At 43.7% G+C, this 17,168-nt stretch overlaps 1 protein-coding gene across 1 annotated transcript in view; it reads right to left on the reverse strand.

Moving 5' to 3' along the window:
• LOC105568484 (kinesin-like protein CG14535) overlaps nucleotides 1-17,168 on the reverse strand; it is a 137,246-nt gene that overhangs the window by 3,251 nt on the left and 116,827 nt on the right. Inside the window, exons 5-9 of the mRNA XM_012024191.1 lie at nucleotides 4,882-5,094; nucleotides 2,987-4,630; nucleotides 1,810-2,058; nucleotides 889-1,341; nucleotides 380-655 (exon numbers count right to left, since the gene is read on the reverse strand). Coding sequence (XP_011879581.1) covers nucleotides 380-655; nucleotides 889-1,341; nucleotides 1,810-2,058; nucleotides 2,987-4,630; nucleotides 4,882-5,094 — 2,835 coding nt within the window. The remainder of the gene's footprint in view (nucleotides 1-379; nucleotides 656-888; nucleotides 1,342-1,809; nucleotides 2,059-2,986; nucleotides 4,631-4,881; nucleotides 5,095-17,168) is intronic.

Raw genomic sequence — 17,168 nt, forward strand, 5'->3', positions numbered from 1 at the left:
TGTTGTTAATTACTGCTGGCGACTTTTAAGAGTATTCTTAATAGTTAATTAATTTAAAACAATAAAATTCATAAGGCTCTGACGTGAAATCACAATTCGAAGGAATAAGGGATGTAAGAGCCAAGACAGGTTGTCAGTGTCTGAACGATTTTACTTTTTAAATTTATTGCGAAAAATTAACCTCGGCCAGGGTTTGAACCTCCCTCTCACAGGCAGGCGTCTCACCAATTCAACCACCGATTGATCGCGATAAATAGTCCAACATTATTTCACGAATGTCACACACCGTGACTGATAGTGACTAGATTAATTTATTCTCGAACATCGCACCGCGTTATAAAGTATCACATTTTTTTAAGAAAAGGTACTTGTCAGTTACCTTGATGCTCCTGTAACGCGCCGGTGTGTCGGGACGAGTCGCTGGCGATGCTGCTCGTCTCGCTGTCTCTAACGACACTGTCGTAACCGGAGCTCTCGGCGCGATGTCTGGACAGTGTAGCCGGCGACAGCTTGGCCGCCCGCGGCGTTGTGTCCGCGCCGGAATCGGAGCCCTCCTTATTCAGACCGAACGAGGAGCCAAGACTGAGGATCTTGCGTTGCATTCGTCCGGAGGACGGCGCCGGGGATGGCATTGGTAGCTGTAAGGGCGTACCCCCTGAAATATAAATAAATTGCAGTGCAGCTTACGCGCCTTTAACATCGCGGGAGTGCGGCGTCGATTAATTTTATTAATTTAAAAATGAAAATTTATCGAGGTGTGCTACTCTGTCACTTATGTGAGAAAAACGGATGCGATAACGCAAATCTGTGCTGACATTAATTAACAAAGTTTTATGAAGGTGCAAAAGACATCTAAAAAGAGTAAGGCATCTTGGAGTGGATTCGCACCTTGAATCTTCAGGTCCTCCTCGATATCGGACTTTCCCGTGACCGTTCTCTCGGATCTCTCGGCAGCCGTGAACAGCTTCTTCGCCTCAATGTACTCCTCCTCGGGATCCGAGCCGGACGCCCCGTTTCCGGGTATCCTCTCGATCTCCTCCTTCAGATTAGGATTCGACGCGCCGTCCGGATGCCTCAGATTGGAGATATTGCAGTCGCCCAGCTTGCCGCAGTACCTTCTGGGACTGGCGAGATGGGCGACGCTGCTGGGATACCAGTAAGAGGCCGTGGCTGGCCTAGACATGCTCTGACGACAATTGTCGCAGATCTTCTCCTGATCCGGTTTGCCGGCTATGTATGCTGGTTCGCTGTATATGCTGCCGTGATTGCTCGCGTTGTCGTTGAACAAGACATCCGAAAGGGATAAAGACTGACAGCGAGACGGCGGACGGAAAGCGGTCGCTGCTGGAATTTGTCCTGCGTTAATGTTATACTGGATGTAGACCGCAGATAGCTGGCTGTAGTGCCTCGATTAGAATTAACTACTCTTACAGAATACGATTGTTGGTCCCTAATCGAGCGATCGTGATTTTAACTTGAAGTAATTGCAATTTTGTTGTATTCCGGATGTCTCAGATCTTGTCAGTCATCACTAGAATCCGAGTGGACTGCGAAAGCACTCGTCGTTTGAGCGAAGCTGTTTCGTAACCGTGCTAAAATCTCGTGGAAATCGGCGTCAACGACACGACGAACGTCGGCTTGTAAGGGATAACAAAGCTCGCGCATGACGCGAATAATCCTGAGGAGCGGATAGATAGGGAACGTCCGTCACGCGAGAGGACTTGACACGTCTGGCGGTAAAGGATAGTTGTCCGTCTCTCTTTTTGTCACCGCGCGGCTTGACCGGGCGGATTCAGTCGCGAAACTTACATGGAGCGTCTCGCACGTTGACGGTGGAGGAATTTTCCCTCTGGTAAGTTACGGAGTTGGAAACGTTGGCGAGCGCGAGTTTGCTTTGGTAGAGCTCGCGGAGGCGGGCCAACTGATCGAACTTGTGCCTGGTCTCTTGCTCGAGAAAGTCCTCGTGGTCGAAGTACGGTCTGGGCAGAACACCCGCGCCGACCGGCGGTGGATAATGTGGCCTGTATCTCTCCGTGTCCGACATCACCGACATGGAGTCTGGAAAGAATTTTTCTGTCTCATACCTCCTGCTCGTCCAAGTTCGTATCTTGCCGCGCAAGAAGCCGCCTGGTGGGCGAGAAACGACGAAAGAAAATAATACTAGGCAGCTGTCCGCTTTGGTTCGAAGAACGGACGCAACGACGTGTAATTACATCGGGGTTTCTCTCTCTTCGAGGGAAGTGAATTATTGTTTTCCACCGCATGGCCCATTACGTACTTTCGGTCGAAAAGTCGATTACGCGATGATGTGGAGAATAGTTTTCGTACAAGTTTGTTCAAGTGCTCGTTACGAAAGCAATCGTAGGGAGACGAAAGTTAAAGTGGTTATACGTGGAAGAGAAACATTTACAGAAGTTATTACATTCACTTGCTCAAAATGACAGCTTGCGATAAATCAAACTACTCGGTGTCACGATTCGACAAGAGTATTCGTTATGTCGGTTTTTCGGTCAGCACATTTAAGTGCTTTACCGGGGACCAGACTAGACGGTGTGAAAACTAATAAGGACGAAAATACTTAGATAATAGGTTTTATTCTTGCCCGGAAGAAAGCGCGTTTTCTAACTTAGCGGCGATAATCTGACTTCTGAAATGTTCTTGTAAATTTGGTAGGAGGGAACTTGTGGTAGTTATTCTTTGACAGAGATAGGATCACGAATAGAATCGTATTAATATATGGAAGATTTGTTACAATGTTTTACCTTTTATTCGTGTTTTATTCGTAGATAAATAGAACGTTCTATGCGAGCGTTGGAAGGAAAATTCTAAGAGTTTTGTCCATCCGTGACATCGGTCTTCGCAAATTAAAAGTACAAATGTTTATTTGAAATTATAATCAATTTTGAAATTCGAGTATTGAGGAAAAAGTGGTTGTTTTAAGAGACAAAGAACCCACCCACACGAATAAACGTAAATTTTTCTTTACCTGTGAAAGTTGATACCACGGTGAGATTCTCTTGGCTAAGAATCCTCAGGGGATGTTCTTCCTGATCGCTCTCGGGCAACGGATTCTCACCCATGCAGAGTGCAATGTCCTCCTCGGTCACTTGTAGACACGAGTCTTGCATAGGTACCGGTTCCAAGTCCTCCACCTCGACGATCTCCAAAATTTCGTCCTCGGAGGACAACGAGTGTCTGGAGGGTAGAACGATGTCCTTGTGCGACAGATTCAGACTCTCCATGGACACCTCTCGACTGACCCCGTTGCTAAGTGGTTCGATGAGTGGCAGCGGAGGAGGCACGACAATTTCTTCATCGTCATCTTCGTCGTCCGGCAGATCGAGTTTCCCTTTGTCGATGCTGTCGTCCATCACTGGGCTAGCCGTCAGATCTAATCCCGAGTCTGTATTAGACTTGACGTTGAGTAGATTGAGCTTGGCACTCAGCTTCTCGGTTATGTCCTCGATTTCGTTGGCTTTCAAGCTGTCGCTCTCCGCGGTGGACAAGGACGTGTCGTCGTCGTCCGCACCGCCGCAGGTTTTGAACTGGGTCAGCTCCTTGAACTGGCCGGATGACTGGCCGGAAGACATCTTGGACGACTCGAGTCGCGGCGCGGCGTGTTTCGCCCGTTGTATCTGAGACGATTGATTTTCCACCCACTTCCTGATCATGATCTTCTTATGACTGTCCATGTAACCGTAACTGGAGTTGTGCTGATGCGTGTGCAGCTGCAACGCCGGCGCGCCGGTCAGTTGCATCGGTCCGTCGATCCACGTTTCTCGTTTGTGATGAGAATCCTTGAGCATGTGTCTCGCCTCTGCGACCTTCGATTTCGAGATCCTCGGCCCGTCTATCCACTGCTCGTCGGAGCCACCACTCGGCGCTGCTACCGGTATCTTACTGCCGGGCGAATCGCTGACCTTGGACGTCGAGGCGCTCTTCGACGAGGAGTTTTTCCTGGCCGGACTCGCTTTCGGCGTTGCGCTGTGCGCCGGCGAGGTCTGCTTCGACGCGGTCTGCGTCAACGTCTTCACCGTCTTCGAGGACTTGTGAGCCGGACTGCGCTCCTCCGGGATCTTGCACGGTCTCTCGGCGGCGGAGCCGCGGAGCACCTTTCCCATCGCGCAACGATTGTCACCCGAATTCAAACTGGGTATGTAGACGGGCGGATGCTCGCCGTCAGTAGCGTCGTCGGCGCTCGGCCCAACGTAGATGACGGTGTCGGCCGACAGATCGCTCGAACTCGGGTCGCACTCGCTATTTTGCCGCGTGGCCTCCTCGCCGGAGCTGCCGCCGCTTCCGGCGCCCTGCGTGTTGCTGCCGACGAACTTGATCTTCCGGCGCCGCATCCGATGGATCCTCGACGCCAATTGAACGGTGGTCAGTGTCTCGGTGTAGTGCTGGGCGTTGGGTGACACGTGAGCTATCATGGCCGCGTGACAAGTCAGAGAGCCGAGGCACTCTTTCAGCAGTTGGGTCAGCTTGTGCTCCTTGTACGGCAAGTGCTTCTGGCCGTTGAAGATCGCGAGCAGGATGTTGCCCAGACCGGAGAGGGGAATTCCGCCCGAGGACTTCCCGCGATCCGAGTTTCCCAGATCCATCAAGTGTAACCGGCTTCTACCGCCGGCAACTGTACAGACGAGGGAGCGCACATTTTTAATTATTACATCGTATAAAGCGGGAGAAAGAGAGAGAGAGAGAGGCGCGACAGGGAAAATCACGCGAATATCATGTACGTTGAACTCCGAAATAGCGAAGGGGAACGCGTGCCATGTAATCAGCGTTTGAGATGCTACGGAATAATCTCTTTTCCGCGGTATACGTTTCCACCTTCAGACGGAAGGCGGAATAACGATAGGATTTCGAGATGGAATTACTTACCTCCACCCTTGCCGGCGACGCTGTACTGGTACACGTGCAGCGTGTAAAGCATATGCGCGTCGCCGTCCTCCCGCTGACGACCGGCGACCGCCGCGTCGAGATAGAACGCCGCGCGTTCCGCCGTCGGCGCGCGGAGCTCGCTGTGTTGCTGCAGCTGAAGAGTACCGAACAGCGGATCGTCTCTGAGGTACACGGCCGGTGATTGTTCCGAGTCTGGGAATAAAAGAACAGCCGGTTTTACGTAACGTTCATCTCGTAGTTTTTCGCGTCTCGTGTGTAATACGCAGTGTTTGCTGTTATCTAAATAAAATTATATAGATGATTATCTAGATAAAATTTTAGCGTTATCTTATCTTTATATAGATAATAAAAATAAGTATTATCTATATCTGTATCTTAGATGAAAGAAAGTGTTATTTTTACTAAGTTATCTAAGATAACGTACAGATAATTTGGTTTAGGGCCACATAAGGTTAGCCACATAAAAATACTTAACAGTTACACTATTTAAATATGGATGGCGTTGTAGACCATGCATTTATGTGTGTGTCATATAACTTAACCTGAATATATTCTATATCCCCTTTATAATTTAAATTTTTCTATAATTTTTTTATAACTTTTTCTACTGTTTACATGAAGTCTTAAAAATATTATCTGCAAATTATCTAGATGAATCGTCATATGATTTTATCTTTTATCTAGATATATTAAAAACGAAATCATCTTTAACTTATCTAAGATAAATTTATATATTTTTATCTTATCTTTATCTAGCTAATTTTAAAATCATCTATGCACAACCTAATACGCTAAGAGGGTACGATGCGGATATCACGGGGAATTCCTTGGCGTACTAATATCCCGTGCACCTGTCGCGGGCATCGTTTTCGCAACGTACCGGAAATTTCTCAAGTTAACACGACAAAATTTGCAATATTTTATTATTAACGTTTTGCTTATCTCGCGATGTAGATATGTGCTACATGTGTACACGGTCCTCTATCCTGTTATATCAGCGATAGGACGCACCGTGTTCCTCACGCGAGAGTAGCTATCTATGATATTTCAATCATAAAGAAGGAATGAAAGCCGAGATCTCTGCTGCTTCAAACAGGTGCAATCCCGGGCGCGCGTTCTGTCCCGAGTTCCACGTAAGCTCCGCGACACATTCTCCGTTTATTTGATTCCATTATTCCGCGGAAAAATAATATCCGCGAAGGACAGGGCGACGAGGGGTTCGAGATGCAGGTGCGCGCTACTCGGAGCAGTAAATCGGTCGAAGCGAGGCTCGGGATATCCACGGGATGCCTCGTCTTGAATTACGACGTCGATAAAACGTTGGAAGATACGTCGCAAGAGACGTATCTTCGAACCTACGCTTCGCTGCTTTATCATGCATTCTCTGTACGCTGGGCGCTGGGGACGGTCGACAGGCGAGCTTATATGCGAATAATCAACGTAATGCGAAGCGGTAAATAGTGATTAGCGTAAAAGGGCAGTTACGAGATCCAAGATCCACGGGCCCGGTGGATCAGCTGATCGAATCAGACGAAGCGATCTTCGTATCGTTGTTGCTTTGTCGCGCGAATAAAACAGTCCGGTCGTAAAAAGAGTGGACGGGGAGAGACAGTTAAGAGGATAGTTACTCCGACGAAGAGTTCTAAGGAGATCGCGAAGAAAGCACTGCGAGCGGTTAGTTATTTCAGCTTGAACATGATAGTAAATGTCGCGATCGCGCGCGCTAGTGTGAAACAATGAGTTGAATAGGAATATAGAAAGTGAGAAATTTAATGTCTCCTGGAGTTTTTATAAGACAAATTGATGTGAATTAAAGCCAACGGCACGCGATACTATTTTTCTTACTGGATTGCGAGGGAGAAACCGCTGACCAAAATCTTGTACACCAATGCCCACTAAGCATTACTTTGTTTTATCATCTTATTTTATCTTATTTTATCTTTATAATGCCCCAGCTAGGCCTAATGCCCAAACTAATGCCCACAAAATGCCCAGTAATGCCGCAAATCTATACACCACAATGCCTTCAGCGGTTTACCCCTCGCTGGATTGCTTACGAGAGCCAATCAGGATTTAGCCTTGAGTCACTAGATCTAAAACACTGCATCCTTATTGGCTCTCGCGAGCAGTTCAGTAGGAAAAATAGTATCGTGTGCCGTTGGCTTAAGGGGATGCTGGAGTGGTTTGATTTACCGACAGAGTCGCATACAGTTTTTAGGGGCTTGTAAATCTTACCTCAAGGAACGTAACCTCAATATGTCATATTATAGATACAAACCAAAATAATTATGTAGCATTTATGTACAAACTAATACCAGACCCAAGTGTAGAATGCATAGTAGAACATTTTCATATAAAAAACATTGAGGTTTGATGTCTAATTCGTATCGCATTATGTATTGCAATATTTGTAATACATAATGCGATACGAATTAGACTTCAAACCTCAATGTTTTTTATATGAAAATGTTCAACTATGCATTCTACACTTGGGTCTGGTATTAGTTTGTACATAAATGCAAATAATAAGATTTACAAACGCAAAAACGGTATCCGACTCTGTCGGTAAATCAAACCATTCCAGCATCCCCTTAAGGCCTAATTCTACTCGTGCGAGACTTTTTATTTCTCCTATTTGCGGTCTGTCAAGGCATATTATATGCAAGGTAGAGATCGTGCAGCAGTGATTTTATACATAAAAGATAAATGCAAAATAAATATCTAAAATCGATATTTATGCGCACGGAAATTCGTTCATCGTATAGGAAAGATGTCTCAAGCTATAAAATATGAAACAAAGGAGAGGAAGCGGCAGTCACAAATGTCTCGCTCGTATCGTACACTTTCACGTCGCTTTCCGCGCAGGAATATTTGAGACCGTATGTCCCACGCGCCGCGAGGGTGGATTGAAAATGCAGACTAAGGATTTCCTTCGCGCCGTTGCACCGGAATCCGCAGCGATCTATAAGAATGCTCGTAAAAAGTTGCGATAGCGAATTCATGCGGATTTTCGATCGGGAAACGCCCGCACTCTATGAGTTTGGGGTGGAGCTGTGAATGCGAGCGGACGAAAACGCCGTAACATCGCGGGGATTATTTGCTCGTAGAACAGTATGAGAAAATTCGCGGAACGAAAATTTTCAGTAATATCAAAATTCTCGGACACGGGCGCGTCTCGTGGACGAAAAGCACGCCTGAAAATTAGTTGAAAGGTGCGTAAATATCGTTGAGAGCGCGACATTTGACAATACGCCCCTTTCACGTGCGCGAGACGGCGGAGGTCCGTAAAGGCGCCTGTACGGACGAAAATTCAATTCGCGTAATGCTTCTATACCGAGCTTTATATCCGTGCACATTCGTCCGTACGAAATTACTTCAGCTCACCTCACGGGGGGACGGTCGGCGGCCGTGCGATCCGCGCGTGTATTTTTATATGGTCTCTCGTACACTCGGGGACACTACCGGCTGGCACGCTGGACGTCGTCTCCACGGGGTTTATACGGTATTTATACCGTGTTTAGATAACCCCACCCACGTTCGCAAATTGCCAATTAGCCTTTTACTACCGGGCGCAAACTCGTCTCCCGCCATCGGCGCAACGTCGTAAAGGACGCAAAGGAACGGCGTTAAAGGATAAGAACGGCGCGCGGCGACACATGCCGCAGTTTATTTCCGCCAGGCCGTCTGCGACTTTTCACATCTGTTCCCGCCGGAAACCTTTTACCGTTCCTGTATACCCCGCTGAGGAAATGGCCGCGAGCCTCGCACGAAGCCCCGGCGAGCGAGTTCCACCCGAAGCTTCCGTTGAGTCATCGACCGATTGATTTCGACTATTTCCGATCATATTAGACGAGAGATACAGTTTGAGCTAGTTGCTTCGCCGAGCAGTCGAGCGATCAGGGAACAAGGAGCACGCGCGAAAGCAGGAAGCGGGAGTATCCTCTAGACTTACCGAAGCCCCCCCTTGATTTCCGTAATTTGCCAAGTCCCGAGGAACCAACTTAACCGTAGTAGATGTTCGATAATGAAATTCGACGAGGCGTATCCGACGAAAGCGAGAGCGAGGGGAAGGGAGGGAGACGATCGGAATATTCGCGTAGATCGACGATAGCGCGCGTGCCTGTTGTAGAAATTTAGATAATTCCACGGATCTCCCGTATACCAAAAGCCCTTAATAATGGGAGCGCGAAGGTGAGTGATAGCGCTCGACTTCGCGGGACTTCGTAAGAATCCGGATTAAGAGAAGTATTAATATTTATGAGGCGCATCAAGTGGCCCGAACAAGTCCGCGGTCTTACCGGCGGATATTAAGTCGTTGCGATAAAGAATGGAAGAAAATTGGTAATTGTTAAAGTAGTAAGCACACTATTTTATTGCGCGTGATAAGTTACAAGTGAATTTGCTGTCGATACACGCTGATATACGTGCTCTTGGTTCGGACTCGGGGGAAGTTTCTTAATTCTTCATTTCCGCACGCGGGCATTTCTCACGGAGATAATTTTCTCTGAGAATTTATCCTGAAATTGATGTAATTGTGGGACAGCACGGCATTTCGAAAAATTTTATGAGTTTCTTGTAACTTTACACAAATCTTCATTGGCAACGATTACACGATCTAACGATGAATTTTCCACTAAACAGATTTCACTCCAACGGCAATAAATTCACGATGAAACCAACAGATGATGCCTATTAATTTAGAGTATAATAGCGTCATATAATAGCGAACTTTCATCTACGTTTCGCTAGTAAAGTGTATGGTGAAATTTCAGAAAACTCTGATAAAGTTGTTCAAAGTGCCGTGTTGTCCCACGATCGTACGATGTTCGGGGTAAATTTTAAGAGAAAATTCTCTCCGAGACAAAATTACAAGATGGGTCAATTTCTTGGGTACAACGCTATTATCCAGTCGTTTAAAATAAATTTGTATAAAAGTCCATGACAGATTTATTATTACGCACAGTCTTGATTTCATAGAAATTTTCCGATTGCTTGACCAAGGGTCGACGTAAACGACTCCGAAACAAAGCTTAAACTTCGCAACCGTAACGTGATACCCCGAAATTCACGACAGGCTACGCATCGAGGTAATAATAAGGACGGCCCTAGCCGACGTTGTGCGGATATACGCGGCGCGCATATACACCGCGCCCGTGTATAATAATTCACACAGACACGAGCATAGAAGTACGGTGCAGAAGCGGCATAGCAATATCCATAAAAGGGACCGGAGGATGTAATATTACCGGCATCTGTGCCCTGTGGTGCAGAAGTACCGCGAAGAAGGAGCCGACGACGAGTCCGCGACGAGTCGACAGTTACGACGTGAAGCTCGCAGCGGGGAAAACGAAGAGCGAAGAAACGTCGCGAGGAAAAGTGATCCGCCACCTTCATCCTGGCACTGAGACGCGTAATGGATGCGGTTTCAGCTCGGAGCAATTGTTACGCCCGTTCGTGGCGTCGCGGGAGGTACGAGAGAGGAAACGCCTCCGCCCTCTTTCTGAATAAATCGTTTTTCGACGCGTTTCGAATACAGTTTCCGCGCCCGGATCCCTTCGATCGTAACGGTCCTCGTCGTCGCTGGGGCAGAAGGGCAGTAAAGGAAATCTGTTTCGCCTTTCCGGACGGCCGGCTGCGCGTTGGTACGCGACTTGTTTCCCCGAGTTCCGCAATATTTCCACGAGAAGTTTCTCGCCCCGCGCACGCATGACGTATCGTTATGAATCAGAGCCCTCCGGGACAGTTTCATTCGCTTGCATCGTTATTAAAGACGGTCGATATTGCGTCGGAATCCCGATTCGGGAGTTATTGGACCAATCCTTTTACCGTTAGAGCCAACAATGGCGAATTGGATCATTATTGTAGGACGCATGCGACACGACCATATTATTGGAATTACGCGAGAAATTGTGCGTGGCGAAGTAGTTAACTTGTTCGTAAAAAGACTACGTTGAGGGTAAAATCGTTGTTTTAAACACTTGGATGAAATTAATTCATTAGCTGCCATTCTATAATCAATCGACAGGATGTTACATAGAATTGGGAATGGAATTATGCATGTACCTCTTTCTGGCACAAAGCAATTTTGTCCTTTACGGTTTAATAACGTCTTACGGGTTTCAGACGGTTTAATATCCTGAAACACTTTCATTTCATGGACTCTCCAGAGAGGCAAGTGACATCACGGTCATTGACACGAGTTCCCTAGGGTCTCCCTTCAGCGATACGGAATATAGAATTTATATTATACAACGTGACTCCCGGGAAGTTGATGTTTATTGTAATTCTCATTTAATTGCAATTCGTCGTGTTGCTCGCAAATAGTTTACGGTGGACATACACGCCTGTCATATGGGAATACAAAGTGCACAGATAACTGATCAGTCAGGAATACGTAACGTCATCTAGTAATATTCGACAGATGATAACTCGAAGAGTGTGTTTCACGTTAAAGTATCATACATCACTCAAAGTAGTCTTGTTTCTTCGTTCACTTCGCTACGTAAGAGTGCATTATAGAGGCACGCCGTGGCCGGCTTTTTTTTCCCCGAAAGTGTCAAGATTGATATATCGACTGCAGGGGGAGGACCTTCTCTCATGCCTGCACGGGAATAAGGCGGTGCCCGATTCGCAGGACACCGAGTGTGTTCACGTGCAATATCGCGGGTCTAACGGCGACGAAGAAGAAGAGGCGAAGGGAGAGCAGAAGAAAATTAACGAACCTTCGGATCGCGTATTAAAGTAGAAGGAGTTCATCGGGAGGTCTACATGCTCGGCGTATCTACATTCGCCGAAATAAGTGTTACTAGACCCTGCCCGGGCACGGTGGAGGAACGACGCGGATATGAGAGCGACGTGAAAGGATTAACGTAAGTTCAACGGTGCCCCGTCATCTCGCTGTAAACGAAAGAGACCGAAATTAATGCAAATTATATTGCTCGTCGCCGAAGGCAGACGCATAAAGGGTCCCGAGGGCTTCTTTGCAGATACACGATGATCGGTTCTTTCGCAGGAATATGTTTTTCATTTTCGTAAAACAGTTTTCACTGTGACGCGTATGGTGGGAGGGTAGGATGCTCGTTCAGTCGTTGACTTTATTTTTCTGCCGGCGGAAAGCCTCGTCGAGAAAAACTTTTAATGTAAACTACAGTTTTGATTTAATGCCGCGGATTTATCGCTTCTTCTTTTAGAAAATCAACAACGGAGTTCTCAACTCGCTCTATTTGTTCATTATATTCACAATTGGATATCTTGTTAAGGATTTATTTAGCTTCTAGTTCGTCATTTCTATTTTGCTCACACCAGAACGTCTGCGTTGCATGCACTTGCGTTAAAACTGCGCGTTTTAATTTCTTTAGACTGTTGCAAGATTTTAATTTCCACAAATTCTACATTTATCATTGTCCTGGCATGTTCAACAATTGCCACATTTAGCGTATCTTTCTTCGTCGTGAGATAATTCACCGCAAGCGCTCCCGTAACTTTTACGAGGGGATAGGCTGCCGGATCTATTTCGTAGTGAGCAATTAAAGAAAACCGTCGTCTTATGTACCGGGTGGCTTCCGAATGAATGGTGCTGGGCAATGGACCGTGGCCGACTTCTCCGTAGGGAAGGAAAACTTACGGCCATTTCGGGAACGACACGCCTTCCCTACTCTGCCACTCGGCACTTTAACGGCGCTCGCCTTTTGTGACTGAGGTACAATGGCAAACCACCAGCTACGATTGTGATGATTAAGCCTGTCATATAGAATTGTAATTCTGAAATGCGATGAAACTAGATTCTAATGATAAAAAAATTTTAGCTTGAATAGAATGACACAGGAAGTTATGACGAATTGAGTTGATTATGATATATCCATGATACGTATTTTTTTTATCACTCCATCGATGATTTATAAATTATTAGATAAAAAGAAACTACACGAGAATGAATATTTTTAGTGGCGAGGTAGTTTTTAAACATATCAATATTAATTAAATAATTTAGTGTACAATTAATCGGAAACAGAAACAGTGGAGAGATATACTGACTTAACTAACTATATTTAACTATATCAATTTATGACATATCGCTCTGTTATGGCGCATCGTGATTGTTATTCATTGCTTTAGAAATCGTTTGATCGAAATCCAGGAAACAAGAGACGTAGTGGCAACGCTGATAGTTTATCGAGCTGTTACATTTTCTGTGATATCGAGTCGATGTGGTATCGCGGTTATTGGTATTGTGAGTATTCCGATCGGCGACGGTTAGCAGCCAAATTGAGTATTAACAAACAATTCGTGTAATCGTCCACGGGACGATAGTCGGCTTATTGTTAGTGGTGAATAGTCTGAACTTCGGTTGATTTTTTAAACTAGTTGCCCTAGCATCGCCGAAAACATGACACTCTCTACGGTATAAAGCTTGTAATTCAAGATTGTTGAAACAAAATGTCAAAGATTGTAAGCTTTATCTCTCATTATAAATATATGACAATTAAAACTGGTAATCTTTAGAAGAAATAAATACGAAATTAATACAGAGAACATTATTGTTAGGCTAAGACAAGTCGAAGGATTTTCAATCATCCGTGTAACGAAATTTGCTTAAATTATTTTATCATTACAAATATTTATTTTAATATTCCTTTCAGAAATTATTTCTCTAACTGAGCACGTCGCCCATTTTAAAAAGTTTTCTTCATACTTTTTTCTCGAAGTATACGCATAGATTAATCGCATTTTGAGTCGAGCAGTGATTTTTCATCCCAGAGATACACAATAAAAGGAATACGTACGCGTTGTGTCCTGTGCAATCAAGAAAGCGCGGAATGCAAAACGCGCGAGAAGCTTTCCCTATCTCGCGTCGCATCTTATATTCGACTTCCCCCCCCCCCCCCCATTCAGTTCATTTCATCCCTGAATTTTTTTTACGCTTTTTCCCCCGTTCGCTTTGTTTTACACGTTAAAAGCTGCGCGTAGCGGACGTTTTGTTTCTTCTCTATTATTCTCTGCTCTCTTCCTTATCTCTGCGAGACCGATATGTGGGAGAAATATACAAAACAATAATGGATGGTGAGAATTATCACAAGCCTTCTCGCGTCGTGAGTGGAGGGAAACGGGCGGGAAATATTCTCGATTCTCTCTTGTTCTGCTCGCCGCGCCGTTCGTTGATATGCATACGGCCGATTAAAATGAATACGATTCGAGGGAATCCTCTGTTCACCACGCGGGGATCATACAGCGTGATTCAAAGTTTATCTTTTCAGGGGAAAAATTTGATTTTAATTTCTCAAGAAGAGAAAACGTATCTGAAAGGATGCAATACTTTTAATAATTTATAAGTCACATTTGCCAACTTTCGCATACTAAAAAGAATATTTTTGATAACAATATGACACAATAAAACGTAAAACACGCGATGAAGATGTTGTATCAGCGTAATCATATTTTACTCTTACAAAATTTTATTTATTGCCTGCTCTTATTTGTCAAGTTTGACTTATTATAGATTATAAGTGCATTTTGTTTAATTGTAAAATACAATGTTGTCGTAATGTATATGGCTCGTAAATACGTTGACATTTATTTTAAATTTATTTTTAACGAATTTGAAAATTGATTCAATTAAACATATTGACGTGCAATTGCGAAGAACATGGGTGAGCGTTGTGTTTGTAACTCTGATGAATGTCGTCCAATGATATAATATAAATGTGTGCAATAAATACAGACAGCTAAGAAAATAACAGGACTCGATCTTGGAGCGATTTCAAAAGAATAAGCTTATTATAAAACTATATAGCAGATTCTCACAGAAATGTTCCATTAGGCAAGATGTTAGTAGCATATAACTATTAAACATGCGCACGAGGGGAGTTCGGGTATTTTTAAGAATGTAAAAATGTTTTCATATATTTTCCGGATTTGGAGGAAGCACTCGGTGGTCTACAGACGCCTTTTAGGTCAGGAAAACTCGGTGGCAGGTGACTACAGCTTTTCAAAGTGCTTCATACTGACTATAGCCACCATCTTCGTACCGAGAGGATTAAGCAAAAAATAGTCAAAATATCTCAAGTTATCAAATTAATTGATTCAACAGCAAAGAGATGTGTGGCTGCAATTAATGCAAATGCGAATATTGGAACGAGTTAAGTAAACATGTGAAAAGTATTATTTATTTTAAAAAACACTTATTTAATTTTAATATTACCAAAATGCTTTTGAGCCTTTTCAAATTATATTTATACCTAACGACAAAGATGCACACACATACGTATCTTTATCATTAATTTTAAATCATCGCTTGTAGCATAATCATATTTTTAATAATTAAAAAAGTAATAATGAAAAGATAACTCTGAATCGTCCCGTCTATTATTTTCCTGCGCGGAAACAGTTTACTCCGGTTAATGATTTATGTGCGTATGAACGAGACACTCGTCCGGACATTATTTTGTTGTCGTATGAGAGAAAATCGTTTTTATGTAGACGCCGCGGACTGATATTGAATTATAATATATTTACGCGAGTGTATATTATCGGTTTTCTCTCATGCTTATGTGGTATTATGCATAACGGCCGATCGATACATTCATTGCCGTGTTTATCATTTATTCCACAACGTTATTGTAAATATTTGGCTCAATTGCAAGTAACTGCCGGATGTCACGAAATAATTACGTTATTAAATAATCAGTGGCGTAATGGGACAATTGTCTATAAATGCTTTTTTGAAAAGCTATTCTTTGCGACAACAATTATTTATCGTCCGTATGATAATTTTTTTTAATAGCCGCCTGAAATTTAATATGAATCTCCATATTGAATACAATAAACTAATAAATATGCTTTTAGTAACCATTTGGTCGACATTTACACATTATTAATTCACGTACTAATGGAAAAAAGAGCTCTCTGATATTTATAACATTAATATTTAACATTTTTAAATCATATTGAAGGACTTTATATAGATAGCGTACTATAACAGTGGCCATAAATCAATAGCGAGCCAAGTTATTCATTTACGAGCGTATTCATTTATAACACCTGGCGAGAAGAAGTGGCTCTATTCTAGTTTTAAGCTTGGTTAAGTGTTAAATATTCCACCGCAAGTTGCCTCAATTATTGCATTAGGGCGTAAGCTTAATTAAATATTCCATTGCATACAGTTAGAAGTAACAAAGGTAAACCTTTGCTCGGAGACACTCCCCTTTTCGTCGGCGGCACCCGCGTAAGATCCAGACGTCGAAAACTTTAAATAATTACCGGGCGGGGATTATCAAGTTCCCTGGGGGAAACGCGAACTTGGAGGGTACTGCTACTCGACTTAAATCTCGAGCGAAGAACGCGCTTGCAGCATCCGGCACTGGCGTAACTAATGTCCTGCCAGACTGAAAAGAGGTAGAAAAAGATACAAGAGAGAAAGAAAAAAAGATGGAGAGAGAGAGAACGGTAGGATAACGATACATAGAACGGTATACGAAAACCGAACAATTAAAGAATTAGAATTGCACCTGTTTTAGATTTTATTTCCGTAACACGCATGTTATTCAACATTATATATTATTTGAAGTAAAAAGTGTTCAAAATTATAAAATTCTCTTGGATATTGAGTAAAGGGAAATTCTTCCGTGAGTAACTTCTCCAAATGTTATGCCATTGATAGATATATTGAAATAAGATGCAGAAAAAGCAATGGGGAAAAGAAGAGGGAAGATGAGATGAAGAAGAACGATAAGATAGAGGAAGAGATAAAGTATAAATTTACAAAGAAAAGATAGTTCTCTAGATATAAATTAATTTAATTTAATAAGCTGAAAAATTAGTTCCATCGCATGTTAATTAGTCTAGAGAAGAACCAGAGAGAAGCGGAAAGCTGCACGGCACGATCATTAAGTCAGTATTCAAACGACTCGTCTAACGTTTTACATGAAATGCGTGGCATCGTACGTACTCGAAACATTTTCCGTAATTACTTTGGTAATTGTCTTAATTTCCATAACTGTAAAATTCTCAGGAGTGCCTGGCAACATGGTGGACAGGTAGAAAATTCGATTTTGCTACGCTCGAATCTACGCAACAAAATTCTGAATTTGCAATCTCGATGCTTTGAAAATTTGAATCATAGACACATAAAAAGCAATTTATAGATCCCATTTTTGAAGCACGAAGAAAGATGCTCCAGAACGAACAATCCAGACAATTTTCAGAGCAAGGTCCATGACGACCTTTGACTGTCGTTCCTATAAATGCTCTGTAGCGGTTTATCTTCCAAG

Source organism: Vollenhovia emeryi, unplaced genomic scaffold (genome assembly GCF_000949405.1).
Source record: "Vollenhovia emeryi isolate VEMERY1.0 unplaced genomic scaffold, V.emery_V1.0 DF939129.1, whole genome shotgun sequence".
NCBI classification, from domain to species: domain Eukaryota; kingdom Metazoa; phylum Arthropoda; class Insecta; order Hymenoptera; family Formicidae; genus Vollenhovia; species Vollenhovia emeryi.